The following is a 21209-nucleotide window of genomic DNA, read 5'->3' on the forward strand; positions in this document are numbered from 1 at the left end:
TGAAAATATAAGTTCAGTTAACTTGTATGGGCATAACTTGTATTTACATGACGTGCCAGTTTTTCCTGCACCATGCAAAGCATGCATTTGCAAACAAAAATAACTTGGTTATTTTCAATTAATCATTCAAATGAGTAGGTTTCTTCAAATTAATGGTTTAAAAAAAAAAAACTCACAAACCCATACACTTTCTGTTTAAATCAGTTAAATCAACATCCAACTCACTTTATAGCTTAGTTGTAATAATATGACAAGGGATATATAAAACAAAGTCAACTGAAAGAGAACAGATGCATTTTTATTCTCATGTTCCACTATCAAGAAAGTTGAGATTGGACAAATCTGTGAATATTAGCAAATCAATGGAGTAATCAACTCCATTAATCCCAGAGGCATTCCATATGGGCAGTATTGGGATGTTGTTTAGTCTGCGTGAAGATCTCTATATGAAGTATGTGATTTAATCTTCACTTGAGATGAAGGCTTGTGTCTTTTTTTATGAGAGCTGTGACCTTTCTTAAGTATATAGCTAATGACATTGAGGCTCCTGTTGCAGTATCGGCATGTCAATTCACCGCTGTCTGATTTCTTCTGCATTACCGTAGAAGCCTCATCAGACTAACAGGCAGAGTGGCTGGAATAATCACTATTCAAGTATTCCAGTCGTAGACTACACCAGAATATCTAATAGTATTTTGAGGAACACGGTGTAGATATTAGCTTGTGCTTTCAGCCATTTAAGCTGTCTGAAATATAGAGACAAGGGTAGAAGTATTGCATTGTAGGATTAAATAATTTAATAACAGAGTTTGAGTTCTGTAGCCTACACATCATCATTGCACTTTGGAGCCCTAAGGTTGTTTGTTTAATTATTATGAACACATTCATTAGCATTTTGTCAGAACTGAGCTGAATTGCTTAATGAGTTTGGATGTGCCAATTGGACACTGTATAACATATGTCCCATGTATTGTATAATGCATCAGTGAGTCTGAGGAAAACACCCCAGGAAGTCTTCCTGGAGTCTCTGTGTGTGTTTTCAAAAAGTGTCTCTACAACGGAAAATGAATGAAGCACTCCAGCACTTCAAACACCCTCTGAAGTGTGTCATGATCCACTGTGAAGTTCATTTCCTTTCAAATTTGTGTCTGAATTTCCTGTCAAAGCCTCCCATGTTTACATGACAGCCAGTAAAGATGTTAGAAGCATTTCACTCCATCCAGTTCTAAATGATTTGATCGAATGTAGCAGTTTTGGCCTGCATTACTTTTTGCATTATAGATTTTTAAATCAGATATTTACACAACAACTGATTTAGCTGATTTTCAGTGTTCGAGAAGATCAAAAAAGAGCAGTAAGGACTGATTTTTCTGGTGGCTGGGAATTCTCTGGTTTCTGGAGCAGGACCTAATGGCATCCCATTAATAAGATTTAACATTTAGGTTGAAATAATTTAAACCCAGTGAATCGCTTATCTGAGATATATTCATTAGAGTAGCTCTAAATGCCTCAGTGAGCTTTGCATAACATATTCTTCATTTATTTGGAGAAGTTTATGCATGAATATGCTCAGTATCAGCTCAAACTAACCTGATTTTTGTGTCTTACCTACTTTGGAGAATATGTTTTAATGGATTTTTCTGTGAAGCAAGGATATGATCGGTACATCAGAGCAAGAAGATGTAGTTCTGGCACCAGTGTCAACATAAGTTGTTTCCTGTTGTAGAATTTGATGTGCAGATGGGATCTCCTCAGGGCTTATGTTTAATGTATACAGGTTGTTCTTTTTCACAGCAAACGAGAAATGACCTTACAAGATGTCAGATGTGTTCCATATTAATGTGCAGGAGTGAATCCACTAATCCCCACCTGTGTATACTGTTTTCAAAAGTGCCTTTGTGATATACCAGCTTTCAATATGTAGTGGAGACCCATATGGTCTGACCCATAGGCAAAAAGGTCAGTTGAGTTTAAAAGCCTGTTCACATCAAACGTGAAGTAAAATGTAAAACAAATTGCAGAAAGGTTCATTCACACCAACATTGAAACAAAATGTTGCCAAGCTAAATAATAGCTGCATTAATCTGTGACATGCACATTTCAATTTCCAGTTCTTCTGTTATTTATGAAACAAAACCAAAATGGGATGTTTAAAAAAAGAAAGAAACAAACAAACAAATAGTCATTTTTTTCTTTCAAAAAAGATAATTTTCATTTTCACTGTATGCATACTTTAAATATGATATCTGTGCTGATATCTGTTTTGTTGGAAAAAATAAAATTTGGACAATGAGGCAATATTAAGGCATTAGCTGTTGGAATTTAAATATTACCATACAGTCTGTTGGTTGAATGTTTTTTTTTTAAGTAAAAATTGCATCTGTAAAAGACCAGGAAGTTGCGGTTGCAGTAGACATCTACTACCATTGGAATAACTAATTTAAGGTTGTTAAATTGTTTATCTTACTGTAAAATTACACCTTACAACTTAATCATGTTTGAAATTGGATATTAAGGCCGCTAAAGTATATTGTTGATTTTTAACATGTACCAGCAGGAACTGTAACAACTGAGATTCTTGTTATTTTCTAGCTCCCTGTAAAGGAGATTTACCATACTGTTATGTCATCATATCTCATGCAAAACATTATAAATTTGCCATGACATCAGCATAACTGTTCCATGTATTTTTGCAAATAAATAGAAGAAATATGGTTTGATTCATGCCAACATTCATATGTTAGCTGAATTGGAAATAAAATTTAAATGATAAGATTAGAGATATTCAGTACATTTACATTTTTGCATACATAATAGGATAAGATTTGCATTTTAATATGCAACAGATGATACAGTGGAAGGTTAATTAACATTACATTAATTAATCGAAATATGCATCCCGATTTGGGTTTGAACATTGCATCTGGTTAAATGGTTATTTGTTTGTCCCATTACCATTTAGGTCATGAAAGAGTGATTGTCAAACACGTGTGTGTGTGTGTGTGTGTGTGTGTGTGTGTGTGTGTTAAATAGGTTGCTGTCTGTTCATTGAGATAAATGCAGGCAATGGCTGATCTCTTTACTTCCAGACACTCTGTGATGTTGCACAAAAAAACTGTTATTAGTGCTTGCAGAAGATGTAAAGCATTGTTTAGGAATCAGCTGCATTCAAAAACATATTCTGTGCCCACGCTAAAATGTTAATGACACATATTGAAAATGTGGTATATAATAAAATCACATAATGAAACAAGTGAAAAAAGTCATAGATGCCCTACAAAACTATTACTTTTAACAAAACAACTAAAACTGTTTTCTCAGCTACATAATTCAGATTATTGCTCCATTGCTGTTTTATGAACAGTGGAAAAACATTTGGAGAACCAGCAGTGATGCCTGCTGGTTCTCCAGCAAGCAGTGATGCCTGCTGGAGAACCAGCAGGCATCACTGGCCCTTCACCTCTGGAACTGACTGCTGCTAGAAAACAGACATCATTGAACTCTGTTATGCTTCAGATTCATAATTTTATATCCTGAAGACTTTACATTATTGGAATGCAAAAAAAAGTCAGATCAGTTGTATCAGAAATCTTATTAGAAGTTCATTAAGGTTGAGAACATTAGGGTTTTTTAGAAATTCCTCAGTAAGTATATAAGTATTAATAAAGTAAGTTGAAGTATTACTATATAAAGCTAAATTTCAAAGGTGACAGATTAGCAAGAATCTGGTATGTACATTAAACCGCTTTACCAGCCCCCCGTGCAGACTTTAACTCATTATTAATTGAAGTATGATGTTCAGCCTTCATCCTCTTCACGTGAACAAGCAATACTCAATATATTTGCATTTAAATGGATAATTCCCTCAAAATGAACATTCTGTGATCATTTACTTTTCATTCAACACATGTATGAATTGCTTTTTTTCTTACACAGCTATCAAATTGTTTCAGACCACTTAGAATATAATTAATAACTTACTTCATTCATTCATTCATTCATTCAATATACTTAATAAGCTGTAAGGAAAAGAGCAGTGTGAACATTCTTTAAAACTTCCACTTTTGTGTTCCACAGAAGCAAGAAAGTCGTTAAGCGAGGAATGTCATGAGGGTGACTATTATCCACTTAAGTGCTTATGATGTTGATAAATCAAAAAGACATATACTACAGTATATATTATAATAGTTGACACATTTACATTTCAAAAGAGAAGCAGAATTCAAAGGTCCTTGGATTCTTGGATAACCCTTTCGAAGTAATTACCTAGGATTTGAAAAGATACTCAGATGTCTTTTCTGGTCTCTGTGGCAACCGCTGGTATAATATAGTATAGGAGGCACACTGATGAGGAAATTTCAATGTGAATAGAAGGCTGGAGGAGGTGAGATGTATTGATGCATTGAAATGATGCACAAGCACCGTTCAGTTATACTTGCAATTACGCCCATAGAGAGGTGGCAGGGAAAATATCTGCCTAATAGTAATGGAAATATTCGTTACTGCAATTCATTAGGGCCTGTGATGTTTGTCCAAGGTATTACAGATGATTTTGCTGAAAGGTTTGCCTTAATGATTTGTAGTTTTTATGCCCCTGGGCAAGGCTTTTTATGTCATTGGCTGAGCTGTACAAGCGCTCTGTGCATTTAAAACTTCACATTTACTCAAAACTGGAAAAAAAAAAAACGATGTTTTAAAAAATATATCTATTTAATTACTTTGAAGTCTGAAGTAGAGCAGTTAATTACATAATCATTAACAGATAGTCTTGTTGGTGTAAGTATGTTTAGGCCCTGGAGTGAGGAAAAAACATTGCTTTTCTGCCACAGTACTTAACACTGTTATTGCTCTAAATGCTTTAATGGACCATTTTCAGCACATTTATGACTAAATGAGACCATTGAAATTGTTGAAAATTATGACTTTTTCCATACTGTAACTCAAAAAGCTTGACAGTAGTAATTACTTCTTATTATGCCTGCTGATTCCCAGCAGTCTCTGAGGATGTTTTAACGTTGGATAGATCGATACGGCAAAAAAGCCTTGGTTAAATCCTGTTAGAAACCTCAACCTTACCATTGATCCGGATGAGAATTCAATTCTGTTCAAACCTCCTCCCCACCGAGCACACTTCTAAGGCTGATTCAACGCTACACAGACGTAAAGATGCGGCAGAGACATTCAGGAGGCTTATCTTCAGAGGTTTCAAAACATCCCTCGCTTGCCCAGATGCCACACTACATGCTATATACTAGGCTTAGGGGAAGAGATGCATATTTATCATTGAGCTAGCAAACAGGGAGGATTTGATGGACGTACATAAAGCTGTATGTCAGTGAGTCGAGGATGCAGTATGCAGTGTGTAGTTTGTAAGTAGTGCATTAGACTCTAACATAAATATTCTTGTATTCTGGACTCAAAAGCACAGAAAAGTAAACACAAATGCTAAAGACAGTAATTTGTTGTTACTGGTCATTTTTAGTAGTATCAGTAATAGTTGTTGCACTGCATGTTGGTTGTACCCATTTTACTTCCTTCATTACTTTCCCCGATTCATATTACCCTCTTTGAACTATAGCCTGCAATGTTTTCCTGTGCTGAACACTCTTATAATTAATATTTGGCTTTAAATTAAATGCACAATAGTTTACAAAATCAAGCAGTTTTATCATTTTCCAGTCCAGTGGTGAGATTATAAGATTGTGCTTTGATGCAGCTTTTTCAGTTAAAAAAGAAAACAATTTGTATCATATGCTGCAAATGACTGTTTTCAGTAGTCTGTTCACGTACACATATTATTTCTCAACAATATTTTCAGGTAACAAACTATAGCTGTGATGCACGCAATAAAATCTTTCTCTGAACAAATCAATCAAAAAATAAAAAATCTTCATTTTGACTGTGTAACATAACTTGAAATCATATGTGAAGGCTTGTTGAATTTTGCTTGGTTTTCCATGCAGCTTTCAAGCTTCCTGTCACCATGGGAACAGCCGAAATGACCTGGAGGATACCCTATGGAAAATGAATTCCGAGCATAGACTCGGACTATTCATGGAAATTAAGTTAATGGGCATCTTATGGGTACACCAACAACAGCTATCCTTCTTATTCTGCACTGACGGCTAATAGCATAATGGCAACCATTCACTTATCTGCAGCTCTTAACAACAACTGTAATTGACCCTTAGAAGCAGCTCCTGTCCAATCAGACCTCTAGCAAACACTCCTAACCAATAAATCCTTTATTAAGCTTTCAGCACTTTTCCACCACCAGTGTTTGATATTTGTGGAGAAAACCCCAATTGCATTTTCTCTGGCAGGCAGGCAGGCAGGCAGGCAGAAGAACGTGATCTCTGGTTACCAGTTATTTTTACAAATACAAATATAATCTTTTACTCTTTATTAAATCACATTTAATTTGAATTGCTTATAGCTATGTAGAAGCTCATTTCTGCCTCACAGTAAAAAAAAAAAAAAATGAGAGTAAGTTTAAAATAGGAAATAAGTAAGAGTTTAAAAATCTAGCGTAGCGTTAGTTCTGGCAGGTCACGTTAGTCAAGCTCGCATCAGCTGACTCTCAGCTGATCCCCATCAACCTATGGGAATACGACACCTATCTAAGCATTCATATATAAGGTCCCTCAGTATTATCAGCAGTTTTCGCATTGCTCAATAGCTAATTACCCTCCTCCATCCCCAACTCCTCCTCTGTCAGTCAGGATTCAGCCTTCTGATTCTCCTTTGAATCAGACTAATTCTAAAATGTGTACATAACATTATTGAACTTTAACAATATCTGCAATACATTTATGTTGGTTCTGTTCTGTTTACCCTGGGGGGGTTATCGCTGCTCTCCCTGCTCTCATCCATGCTAGGCTGCATGGATGCGCAGGGAGTTCTTGCCCAGAACAGAACCATACCGCCAATCCAAACTGTATGCTAATTGTCAATCATCTTTGACGATAGTGGGCCTGACAGAGTAACAAATAAAGCTGTATACATTGTTTTGATTGTCCTGTTGTTTTTCTTTTTGTTTTGCTCTCTTTTAATGGACAGCTGTGCCTCAAGGAGGTTTTAACATTGTATCTTTCCTCATCCATGAATCACTTCATTCCAGCCCATTCGGTGGTGGTAACACACGATTACATCGCTCTGCTAACCACTAAAATAACAAGAGGAGTGAGCTTATGATTAATGTTTACCATTGCTGTTGAGGTAAAATTTGAGCTGTAGTGTCTGTAATGCGGTGGATGTTTGATTGGTTAGCTTGGCATGATTAGCCCTTGCTGGTAAATGTTGTAACTACACTTCTCTACAGTCATTAAAAAAGTAATGTGATTGTGATGATTCTGATTATTTTTTTATTGTCATTACTTACAAGCAATATATGAATTGCAAGTATTTCATTGTGTTATAATAATAGTTTTCTATGTGTTCTGCCTTTGACTTTACAGCTTAAGATAGCTGCTAGTAAAGAGGATGGAAATGTGCAGATATTTACGGTGCCCTCAGCCAAACAGCATGATATCTTTTTTCCGCTACTGCAGGGTCACATGACATTTATGGCTCAGGTAATTGGCTTTATGTATTATAAATCTCTTTGGTTGTAGTACAATATTTTTTATTTGTTGATATCAGTGTTATTTTTGTATTGTTTAATGTATTACTGCAGTAATTTCACTAAAATTGCTAAAACTAAAGCTGAAATTAAAAAAAATGTAAGCTATATATATATATATATATATATATATATATAGCTTAAATTTATTTTATTTTAGTTTTAGTAATCTTAGTACTGAAAGTTATTGTTATTTCTGTTAACAACATTTTTTTTAATAGTTTTTGTTGCCGTTTTAGTTAACAGTAACATCATGGGTTGATATTATTCTTTTTGGAAAAAAAATATGTGGGAAATTAACCTACTTGTGCTACAATTTGAAAACTGAAAATTATTTTATGTCCATTTTTATGTCACCACTGTTGCTCCCCCTATCCAGGAGTATAACAATAGACATCAAGACAATAATATTGCAATATGTACTTATTAGCTAAAGTTTTCTATGTAAACCCCTTTGTACCAAACCCACTATTTTTCTTCTGCAGCTGCTAGCCTTGGTTGGCATATTCTTTAAAAGAGCCCCTCTTTCATTTTGTTTTGCCATCTTTGTTTGCAGTAGCAATTGCAATGATCTTTTGTTTGATGAACTGTGCAGCACAGCACTATATTGCTAATATTGAGTGGTGAGTGGATGCTTTAGGACCACAATATAATGAGAATGCATGTTGATTAAGGCTTAAGTTATCGGTCACTCCTCTATCTTGCCTCAACAAAGCACCATCCCATTCAATTAATACTCTGACCTTACCTTTTTCAAATCAATAACCATGATAAACAGTAGTGTCGAGTCTGACTAATCACAAAGGTCTCTGGGCGAACCAGATAGCAAAAGCACACAACTTGCTGAAACATATGAGGGCAGGAGTTGCTTTACTCACAATGGCTTCCATACATCAATGTCTATGGGAATTGTTTGCCATTCTAGAGGTGGAGAAACAGCAACATATGGCAGAATGAAGTACAATCGATATCTTGATGTCTAAATTATTGTGTGAGTTGGAATCAATATATTTATTCAGTGTTGTGTGGACAATGAGAACTGATTGTATCCTTGATTCAAATAAAACTTTTATATATTTTATATATTGTTTATATATTTATAGTATTTATAATTAAGTTTTTATATTTAATTATTTAATTTCTGCGCCACCAAATCAGAATAGCAAAAATTAGATGTGGACATAATATACATGTCAGTCTGCATGACTAATATATAAATGACAGCATTTCCTGTACAGAATACAGACAGTTTCTGTAAATTCACTTTTGCTAGAATAATTTCAAGGGTCTGGGACAAATGAACAGCAGTTGATTCGTTTCATTCTGTTCTGGTAAGCTGCTTAATGACAACTTATTTCCTGCCTGCTTATGGGTTATAATTATGTATTAAAGTACTGTAAATGGACTTCCCAGTGGCTTTTTGTGTTGTGCCAGGCAAGGCCATTTTAATTTATTATTTCTGTCCCCAAGAATCTTCTGTTTGCTCTTGAAGTGATTTGAATTATATTGAATAACCTGTTTTGATGAAGAAATCATGTGTTTATTCTCTCATAGACTAATATAGGAAGGCAACATGAAAAGGCTATTGCCTTTTACGTTGATCTGTATTATACATAATATTATTTAAAGATTTCAAATCCACAAAGCAACTCATTTTTATTTTAAATTAGATTCTTTAATGACTTCAAAGTCAAAGCAATACTTTATTTTATTCAATTGCTCAGTCTCTGTCTTATGTCCTCTTTCTCTCCCATCATTTTTGCTTTGATATTTTTTAACAGTGATCATTTTTGAGAGATCATTACTCCAAAATTTGGAGGACTTGATGAAACTGCCATCCAGCTGCTCTGTGATGTTATTTACCAGCCCATATTTGTGTCAGTTTTGATAAAACAAATCAGGGAGGAAGATGAGGGTGTGGAAGAGGATGTGAGCTGACTTATGTGAGTGTGTGAGGAAGGAAGAGAAAGCAAACACACATGAGGGGATTTGAAACATTTGAAATGTCTTGCAGGTGCTTTAAGTGGCATTTGGTGACTAAATCGCCATAGGCCAGTACTATCCTCCACAAATGCCTCACTGGCGATTCCTTTTGGAACCTGTTTTCAATTATTTATAAAGGTACAGAAAATTAATGAGAATGGTTAAGCATATAAAATGTCTAGCACACTATTTTGACACATTTATGGTGGACTAATAGGCCCAAGTGAATATTTTGTAATTATAATAACAAATTGTATCTTTACTATGAGATCAGAGTTTGATTTGTACACTGCTGGAAGGGAACAGCAATATATTCTGAGAACAGTTAAACAAATTTTCTAATGTGCCTGAATGAGTCCTGATGAATTAAGAAAGATTGCTCTGAAAAATCACACACACACACACACGCATGTTGTGTTTCCATGTTTTATGGGGACATTCCATAGGCGTAATGGTTCTTATACTGACACACACACACACACACACACCCTCTTAGTAAATATTTCAATTACCTTATATTAATATGATTGTCACATAACCATTCAAATAAAATTATTGCTGAGACGAAGGTATAATCATAACTTGTCAGCTTTCCTTCATTAGCACCTGTCGTAAGAAATTAAATGGTCTTGCTGAACTGTCATCACTTCTGGCAAATCCCCTACCAAGACTGACCTGTCATATTAAAATAAAAAAGCATAGCCATTCATGAGCAGTTAGAGGTAAAAAAAATAAAATGTTATATATATATATATATATGTGTGTGTGTGTGTGTGTGTGTGTGTATGTGTTCGCTAGCATGAAGTCGTGCCGCAGGGGAGGTGAATTTACCATAAATAATCTGATGGGCAGCATTTGTTCCATAAATGTTAATACAAAGGGACAGACAGATAGATCTTAATAAGGGGTCTTCAACCTCATGGTTGATAGTATACTATTCAGTGGCAAGGCTCTGCCATTTAGGTAAGCCTTGTGTACTGTATGTGTTTAGTACCAAATTAATGTACTTTATAAAGTTTATATTGCGGAGTCATTAAAACAATTGTTATAGAGAGGTTTTTTAAATTTTTATTAATATACTTTTTTTTATTAAGGTTTAGCTAACTTTATTTCAATTTTAATTTAATTAATTTAATTTATCATTTTTTACAATATATTTTAATGTATTTTTTTAGTTTTCTAGATGATGAAAGAGATGATGTGACGTGACGTGACGTGACATGTGGCCAAGTATGGTGACCCATACTTGGAATTAGTGCTCTGCATTTAACCCATCCAAAGTGCACACACACAGCAGTGAACACACACACACCGTGAACACACACCCGGAGTGTGCTGCCGCGCCCGGGGAGCAGTTGGGGGTTCGGTGCCTTGCTCAAGGGCACCTCAGTCGTGGTATTGAAGGTGGGAGAGAGCGCTGTACAATTCACCCCCCCCACCTACAATCCCTGCCGGTATGAGACTCGAACCCGCAACCTTTGGGTTACGAGTCCGACTCTCTAACCATTAGGCCACGACTCCCCCCCGAGATGAGGGGACTATCAGTAAGTATTAACCTAACAACCTTTTGGTCACTTTGTTACTGTTTATGTTTGAAGGTTTGTGGATTAGCTTTTTTTTGTTTCTTTTAGAGACTTTCAGTGTTGTTATTGTTGTTACTGTTGACGTTGTTGTTATTGTTGACATTTACTGGTGGAGTTTTTATGAAAAATATATGGTTTCTGTGAAATATTCATGTGTATTGGAGACAGTAAAGGAATTGTCAAAAATGACAATTCTAATATTATTCTCATATAACAGGGGTGTCAAAATCAATTCCTGGAGGGCCGGAGACCTGCAGAGTTTAGATTCAACCCTAATTAAACACACCTGATCCAATAAATCAAGTCCTTCAGGCTTTTTTGAAAACTACATGGTATGTGTTTTGGAGCAGGGTTGGAACAAAACTCTGCAGGGCTCCGGCCCTCCAGGAATTGAGTTTTACACCCCTGATGTAAAGCAACGTTCAGGCTCTCCCAAAATCAGTTTATTGTCGTTTGTTGTTCAAAACTTGTAAACTATCTAATGACAAATATAATGGTATACTGTTCCAAACAGTAGTGCTAGATAGCTGTCTATCAGTATAAATAACAGCACATGACATTCTACTCTGAGCTATCCACGTGCAGGGCTCCGGCCCTCCAGTAATTGAGTTTGACACCCCATAATAACAGTTAAAGGCTGACAAAAAGAAACACAATAGAGAAACTGTTTTCATTTTTGGGTGCACTATTCCTTGCGCTATTCCACTATTCCTAAGAGATGAATTGATAGCACTAGGGCAGTTCTTGGGTAATTAAATTATTCTATTAACTTAGAAAGTGCCATTCATTCTGTGGAAGGTATAAGTGGTTGCGCCCTGTCTAAAAGTGATCAGCGCCATCAGCATTTGGCCACATTTGAGATGTGAGCTAATAAATGTGTGAAGAGTGACAGCATGGGTTGCAGTGTCAAATGGAATTATCACACACAATGATGGGATGTCTGCCAATTATTTTCCTTGATTGAGCATTGGCCTTATCAGAACGACGGCAGAGGAATAGCCTCCATATTCATTAGCAGACAAAGTTCAGCAGAACATGGGGGAGTTATAAAAATACATTTAACCAGGGTTGTTTACTAGAGGGCATATACACGAATGACATTTTAACATGCTCTTTTGCATATGTTTCTGCAAAAAGCTGAACTCTTAAAGATGCAATTCAAATGTGTCACTAGATGGCATTATGGCATATGATTATGCAAAGGTACATAGAAGTGAAAGAGTTAATGCTAGGTCACAATTCATCAACTATGGCAGATGATTGGTAGAGAAATAGAGAGTGTGCCCATTTCAATATCACGATGAAAAAGTGAATTTGGGTGGCCTCTATTTTTGCTCTTTTTCTTAAAGCCATTTTTAAACTCCCTAATTAAACCTTACTAATGAAGTTAATTCGGGTCACTAGAAGACTTTTCCAAAAATCTTGCTTCCGTGATCAGCAGAGAGGGAATAATAGCAAACAATTTACATGCTGTTCCAATCAGGACCACAAGTCAGCATGACAATTGGAATTTGGCTCTGCAACGATAAAAATAAAAGCATAATTAACCGTCTGCACTGTTCGGCCTTTCGCTGAGGGTTGTTGGGAAAATTGTGCTTTAGTGTTTTTTGCTAGAGCAATGGCAAGACTCACAAAGTCTTTCTCACTGCTCCTCCGTGTCTGATCTGACTCTCTTCCTGTGAAATTGCAAGGGAAATGTTAGATTGTCATGTCACTAAGGAACTCTCTCTGTAAAAAGGAAGAGGAAAATCATCTGGGATAGTGAAAAACACACAACATGTTATCTTATTTCCAAGGATGAACCTTGTGCTTTAAACTGTGTACATATAGAATGAAGCTTTTCATACACTTTCATTACTATTTAATAAAGGACCATTTCTATTATGTATGAGCAAGACCTAAAATATTAGTCCAGTCAGTGTTGTATGGGGTTTACAAATATATGAGAGAAAACATTCCCTTTTATGTGTGATTTTGCTGATTTATGTTTGATATACAGTTATTGACACAAATATGTTCTTCCCATTTTGCTATGTGACAAATAAAAGGAAAATGCAATTCCAATCTGGGAGACAGCGTTAAAACATGTCTTAAAACATCTTTACATCTGACTTTCAAATGTTTTGCGCCATGACTCATTCAGCTGTGTTATGAATAATAAAGTTAAGTTTATCTGTGAATGAAAAGATTATGTTCTTTAAAAATGGACCAAATTTGCATCGCAGTTGCTTAGGGAAGTTAATATAGCATATAGATAAATAAAACTTGTTTTGCCTCTTCCAAGTCTGGTTTCAGGGATCACAAAGCATTTTTAGATTTGTAGAAGTCCAAAAATCAGTTTAATTTGATTCCATTTGAATCTTTAATAACTTTTTAACTAATAATAACTTTTTAGCATTTTTAAACACATCTTGACAGATATTATAGAACAATTTATGTCTCACAAATAATACAGTAAAAAATCTCACAAATACATTGAAATAATCTCAAGAAAACATTAAAATACATCTTTGCAATGAACGCATACAATATACTTAAAACCAACTAGTAATATTTTAACACATAGAACCATTACATTGTGTATTCATTCATATTTATTCATTCAAGTATGGTCCCATAATGAGCATGTTTGTAAGATATTGTGAAATATTTTTTAATGAGGTTATATTTGATTCTTTTTCATGAAAAAGAAATGGTTAGGAAACATGCACATTGTAAGCATGTGCCTTTTAAAGCAACTGACATTTTATAATATGCTGGAGTTGGACATTCCTGATTAAAATATAAACTCTTGAATTAATAATGAACCACTTAATCAAATGAATCATTTTAAAGTTCTGAAGTACATACAAGTGTGTTTTATTCAAATAGAGCGTAATCAAAACTATCCAAGCTTGATTGAGTCAGGTTTTGGCTATTGATGTTTTTAATTAAAAGATCTTGATTAAGATTCCATTATCTTGTTATGGCCAACATGCATGACTGAATTGTCATCACTGCATTACATAGATGTCTAAATCAGCTAGACTTGCAAAAGACATATCTGTGCATTGATCTATAACCACATTAAACACTTGACTAATGTTTCAATTTAAGAGCAGAGGGGAGGCTGTGTGGCTCCATGATGTCTCATAGTCATACAATATCTAATGTGTTACAATAACAGACATTTTTTTTGCTGTTATGAGTTGATGACTATGATACCATTTACATCCAACACAGCTTATTATTACTGATTGTTTTCATTTAAATATTGAATTCAAAACTGATAATAATCTCTGTAAGCAGAAAATTGCAAATTAATGAATGTAGCAGGCTACTGTAGCTCAGTGCTAGAAATATTTATTTTGTGGATTCGCGTCATCCTTTTACTGCTTTTTTTACATGTGTTCTTAAAGGTATAATTAACCAGTTTGGTTGAACTTCTCTTGATCCATTTTAAGAGCGCTGTTTAAGTTAATCCATATGTTTAATTTACTCTCAGAGTGAAATCCCAATAAAGTAGATGGGAAATGGGTAGTGAGCCTGTTTAATCAATCATTCCAAATTACATTTAGATCCTGCTTCTGTGGAACAGTTACAATCGATTTTTGAGGAGGTTAGTTTGACGTGTCTTTTCACTTCACTTCATGCTAAAAGATGCTATTTATTATGCTCTGTGCTGTTATATTTTTTATTATATTATAATTATACTATGCAGGGTGTAAAAAGTAGAAATTATGGGTACTGTCAAAATATTACTTAAAAGTCAAAATAGCCAGAAACATACCTTGCAATTTGAAATATGCTTATAAAATCAAGAGCCATTACATTTTCTCATTAAAGTAACTTTGATGCTGAAACTGTGCAAATCAAACTTAAAAAAAAAATAAAAAAAACCATCAGGGGGATGTTAAACTGACACCAACCTCTTGAAATGTATTACCTGAAATAGTTGTGAAATTCAGCTGATTGTATTTGACACAAGTCAAGTGTCAAGTAAGTCATGTTAATATTCAACATAATTAAAACACATTGCTTTAGGTCAAAGAATATGGGTTGTGAGAAATGAGATGTCTCTTTACAAGGACAAATTATTGTAATTAGTTATCACTGATTACATTTTTCATTAAAATGGATTTCATTGTTTTGAATTCAAATTTAGGGAAATATGATTTGACTTGTTCGGTAAAAGAGACCAAAACGTATTATGATGAAATACGTACTTTGAAGGTCTAAATTAAAGTATGTGTTGAGTAAAAGTGCACATATTTGGTTTTAACAAGACATGTGTAAAGTACAGATTTCCCAAAATAATACCTTAAGGGCCACAAGATCACAAAAAACACCTCTTTAAACTCATTGTATATGGCACTAAATCATGTCATGTAATGTTAAGGTTTGATGCTTTTTTTTTTATAGGTTCAGGAACTTCATGAAAACTCAAAACGTGGCTCAAAGGTGCACTGCCTGTTTTAGTCCAGAAGCTATAATGGCAGTTGCTACATTTATAGGTAATATTTTCACTTCATGACTGAATGATTATTCCACACCATTACAGTGGGTATAGAAAATAATCACCCCCTTTACAATAATCACATTTTGTTGCTTTGCAGCCTGAAATGTAGACAGACACAGTTTTTGTTTTATCCAGCTGTATTTACTCATGAAACTTATAACATCCAAGTGAAAGATATAACACCAACATGTCAGAAAAATATTTAAAAAAACAGAATCACAGTGTTGGAAAACAGGGGATCACCCCCTTGTGTCAGTATTTTGTTGAACCACCTTTTGCTTTAATTACAGCCTTTAGTCTGTTGGGATTTGTCTCTAGTAACTTTGCACATCTAGACTTTGCAATATTTGCCCACTCTTCTTTGCAGACTGCTCAAGTTCAGTGAAATTTGATGGTGAGCGTTTGTAGACTGCAGTCTTCAAGTCATTCCACAGATTTTCAGTGGGGTTTAAGTCTGGGCTCTGACTAGGCCATGCAAGGACATTCACCTTTTTCTCCTTCAACCACTGTGTGCTCAGTTTTGCTGTGTGCTTTGAGTTATTGTCATGCTGGAAGGTAAACCTTCTTCCCATTGATGACTTTCTGGCAGAGGGCAGCAGATTTTTTTTTTTAAGAATTTGACAGTATTTTGCCCCATCCATTTTTCCTTCTATACTGACAAGTGCTCCAGTCCCTGCTGCAGAGAAACACCACATAACAGGATATTACCACCTCCATGCTTTACTGTAGGAATGCTGCTATTTGAATGCTGAGCTGTATTGGATTTCCGCCAGACATATGTTATATGGATGCTGAGCTGTATTGGATTTCCACCAGACATGTCGTTCGGTGTTGAGACCAAATAATTCACTTTTAGTCTCATCTACCTCAGAATCTGCAAGGTGCGTTTTGGCAAAGCTCAGTCGTGACTGCATGTGGCCTTTCTTGAGGAGTGGCTTTTTTCTTGCAACCCTCCCATACAAGCCACATTTGTGGAGAATTTGTGATATTGTTGTCACATGCACACAATGACCACGCTTTGTCATAAATTCCTGCAACTCTTGGTAGCGTCTCTGACCAGTTTCCTCCTGGCTCTTTCATCAAGTTTGGAGCGATGTCCAAACAATGATCCAGGGAGGGTCTGTGTTGTACCAAATACCTTCCACTTCTTAATAATAGACTTCACTGTGCTTCTCGGCATTGATAAAGCCTTTGACATTTTTAAAATCCATCTCCTGATTGTGTCTGTCCACAACTTTATCCTGGAGATCTTTTGACAGTGCCTTGCCAGCCATAGTTGATTGTTTGCTTCAGTTGCACTACTAAGGACTGAAATGCTCCAGGAAAGCTCTTTTCATGCTGAGCTAATCAAAATGACCACAGCTGATCACAGTTGAAAGTCAAATGGCTTCGTGTGCCATTGAGACAGTAGCCGTTTCTCAATATTCGTTCTTGTCTGTACTTGTGTTCTTGTGGACTTGTGAAACGTCATCAGTCAACGCCCAAGTACTGTTCCAATTCAAAGTTCACATCTAGCCAAGTACAGTTCAAATCCCCGGATGTGTTCTTGCTCCGCCCCTTTTATCAAGGATGCATCCAGAGGTGACTTGTGCGAACTTGAGGCAGCCAGATATCCCAGAATGCTTTTCGGAGGCGGAGGAGAAAACCTGCATAATATTCAAAATATTACAGTTATTGTGTCATGAAATGCAGTTCTAAAAGTATTTCAGGCGAGAATGTAGTTGTTTAAAACTCAAATCTGCGGTTTATTTATAAAGATAGCGCCTATTTGAAAATTTGCTTAGCCGATTTCGGTGACGTGAGCTCCACGAGATCAGCGGGCGCTCAGTGCGCATGTATCCGCTGAGAGCAGCCTCAACTCGGCTAGTCCTTCTGACATTTGCCGCTGGCTCTGATGTCACCTCGATGATCTACCGAGGACGCAAGTCCGAACTATGCGTACTTGGTATTGAGAAACGGCCAGTGATTAGCTACAACTGATTGAGTTTACAAGACATTTTTAGGAGGGGGGTGATCCTTTTTCCATTTCAGTGATTCTGTTTTTTTTTCTGACATGTTGGTGTTATATCTTTCACTTGGATGTTATAAGTTGAACTGAGTAAATACAGTTAGATAAAACAAAAACTGTGTCCATCTTCATTTCAGGCTGCAAAGCAACAAAATTTGATTATTTTAAAGGGGGCTGATTCTTTTCTATACCCACTGTAGATATAGACACCAGGCACTCCAAACAGAAAATGATTTCAATGATTTAAAAAATGATGTAGGCCTACTGCATTGCAGTGATTAAGATGAATCTAAGAATGATACACAGCATATATTCTGCCACAATGATCTTGGCGTTCCTTTGACTCATATACTGGAAGGTAAGGGGGAACATGCCTGAGAAATTTATATTCATGTTGAATCCTCTTCTGTTTATACATATTTTAATCTAATCACCACAGTTTACCCTTGAGTGTGCGACCCGTCTGATCTATAATCATAGACATTAACATTCACCAGGAAGAGCCATGTCTTCCATTGCTCCTAAATTGAATATATTGTCATTGTCTGAGAAATAGAAAGTGATCATAGGCAATGTAAATTATTTCAGTGGCATCTCTACAATACGCTTGTCCCCCCGGTGAAATCAAAACTGCTTTCCCAAACATTCATTTACTGTATTAAGTGCACTTTCCATCTGTGAATTTTCATAATTTGATTGGATGATAAATGAAATAAGATTGAGCTGAAAAGCAAACCTGCCATTATACAATAATGGAAACCTTTAGTCCAATTTTTTGTACAGATCTGATATTTTATACAGGCAGAAATTGTGTTTTGTTTGAGGAGAAATAGAATTAATCTTCATTTATCAGCGAGATATCCATTCCTTTCTGTTTGCAATAAGAATAATGTTTCAAAAATGAAGCAAATTTCATTCTTGGGCTCAAGCAACGCTGCAGCCGTTGGAAAAAACATGCATGCAATATATACAACAGTAATCCTTCTGTCTTCCCTGCTTCAATAACCGCTCGTTTACCCAGCTGGGTCACCAAACACTTCAATTGAACATAAATGTGAGTCACCAGCAACCCTTATGCTCAGGTTTTGATCAGTTTGGAGAACAGATGCTAAATGCAGACTCCTGTTTTTTGGCCATGTCCGTTGGCGACAACAGGTATACTCTTCCTGATGGAGGTCATGCGGATAGCAGAGGAGCTCTGGAGGTAGCTGGTGTTGCGCTCTTGGTATTTGCGCTGTCTGCACAGCAGCTGGTTGTTGAAGTGCCTTCGGAAGCTCTCACTCAGCAGGTACAGGGCAAATGGGTTCACGCAGGAGCCGGAGAAACTCAACACGCGCGCCACAAGCGTGATGATGAGGTGTGACAGCGAAGAGTCGATCTGCCGATAGTTGAATGAGCGGTACATGTAGAGAACGTGGTTGGGGAACCAGCACAGCGTGAAGAGGCCCACAAACACCAGAACGATCTTGGCTAGACGCTTCCTCGTTTCCGTCTCAGAAGAGAGGAGAAAACATGACAGATTAAACCACTCGATAAAGCACAAGGTGCATTTTAGATGAGGAAAAGGTCAGTAAAAATGCATGCAAGTTCAGTAGTACATCCTCTAGCCTGATTCTGAACCCAGTAATTGATTGTCATTTGCTGGAATCAAGTTTAGTTCTAACAGGTGTTCTTTTTAGCAATTTATGTTTCACCTATATCATTAAAGGGATCATATGATGCGATTTCAATTTTTCATTTCTCTTTGGAGTGTTACAAGCTCTTGGTGCATAAATTTAATGTTTTTGAAGGAAGTCTCTTTAAAAAGCTTAACAAGGCTGCATTTATTTGATCAAAAATAGAGCAAAAGCAGTAATATTGTGATTTTTAATATTTTAAAATCTAATTTTTTCCCCCTGTGATGGCAAAGCTGAATTTTCAGCAGCCATTACTCCAGGCTTCAGTGTCACAAGATTCTTCAGAAATCATTCTAATATGATGATTTTATGCTCAATAAACATTTCTTAATATGATCAAGGTTGAAAACATTTTTTTCTGCTTCATATTTTTGTGGCATATTAAAATAGAAAATTATTATTTTAAATTGGGATAATATTTTTTTCTGCATTAGAGCATAAGAGACTTCTTTTAAACATATTTTAAAAATCTTAATTATTCCAAACCTTTGACTGGTAGTGCATGTTGCTTTGTGCTTTGAATTTATCTTATTTTATTTTCCACAGAATAAGGAAACTCATACAGGTTTGGAATAATGTGAGGGTGAGTAAATAATGTCTGAATTTTCATTTTTAGGTATGTAATTTTTTATCAGATGGCTCTAGAGATTCTGCAGTACTGACAATGCATAATTTCCACTGTTCAATGAAGTACATGCAGTGCATAATACAAGAGATTATATCCCAAAAAGCCATTCACGCCATTCAGAGAAATGAAAGATGGATGAAAAAGACTGTGTTGCTTTGTCCTGTGAAATGCATAATTACTCATAACCAGAAGAGATAAGAGCAGCGGTAAACTTCAACTATACTGTATTATCAAGGGCAAGAGGGAGCGGAAAATGTTAGCTGCCTTGAAACAGCTGTTAAAAGAGAATATTAAAGAGAATATCTGTCATCCTTAAGGACCTTTGGCACAATGCTTAACTGATGATTCACAGCCCAGAAAAAGATAAAGTGCCCTGTCTCAAAAAACTGTCAAGGGAACATTTTATGAAGGGTGTCCCTCAGTTCAGCAGTGGCTCATTTTATACTTTCTCTAAAAATGTTTATGGTTTGGCTCTTCGGAAAGGAATCTGGTCTTAGATCATCATAACAGGGCCAATTCCATTTCTGTTACAGCAATTTGACATTGTTTCTAAATATTGGGTAAAGGTTATATGCATTATGAACTGCATTAAGAATGCCTCTTGAATTCCAATTGAATTCCTGAATTTTTAAAGTTGTAAATAATGTAGTATGTTTTACAAAAACAATACTATTTCAGTCTTTATACTTTATAAATCTCACATTTAATTTAATTCAATAATTGTTATTTCTTTGTAATTATTTGTGAAATTTGCTATCAATTTCTGAGACAAGTAAATCCTATATGCTACATTTTTTAAAAGTTTAAAAAAATTAAAGTAATCTTGGGTGGACAACTCCTTGTTTGACAGTTAAAAAATGAAATAGATAGATAATTGGATGGATGGATGGACGGATGGATGGATATATCTACTAGAGAGATTAAAAAATCAGACAGATAAATAAAAATCGATCGATAGATAGATAGATATATAGATAGATAGATAAAAATTCTGATAGATAGATAGATAGATAGATAGATAGATAGATAGATAAATAGATAGATAGATAATCAGATAGATGATAGATAGATAGATAGATAGATAGATAGATAAAAAATCAGATAGATAGATAGATAGATAGATAGATAGATAAAAAATCAGATAGATAGATAGATAGATAGATAGATAGATAAAAAATCAGATAGATAGATAGATAGATAGATAGATAGATA

The 21209-nt window shown here is 35.5% G+C and overlaps 1 protein-coding gene across 1 annotated transcript in view; it reads right to left on the reverse strand.

Annotated features, from left to right (window-relative positions):
* Positions 1-18801: 18801 nt before the first annotated feature.
* The window catches only part of LOC107675069 (neuromedin-B receptor-like), a 10500-nt gene continuing 8092 nt past the window's right edge, over positions 18802-21209 (reverse strand). The window contains exon 3 of the mRNA XM_016469267.1: positions 18802-19185. Coding sequence (XP_016324753.1) covers positions 18802-19185 — 384 coding nt within the window. The remainder of the gene's footprint in view (positions 19186-21209) is intronic.

This window comes from Sinocyclocheilus anshuiensis, unplaced genomic scaffold (genome assembly GCF_001515605.1).
Source record: "Sinocyclocheilus anshuiensis isolate Anshui unplaced genomic scaffold, SAMN03320099.WGS_v1.1 scaffold776, whole genome shotgun sequence".
NCBI classification, from domain to species: Eukaryota; Metazoa; Chordata; class Actinopteri; order Cypriniformes; family Cyprinidae; genus Sinocyclocheilus; species Sinocyclocheilus anshuiensis.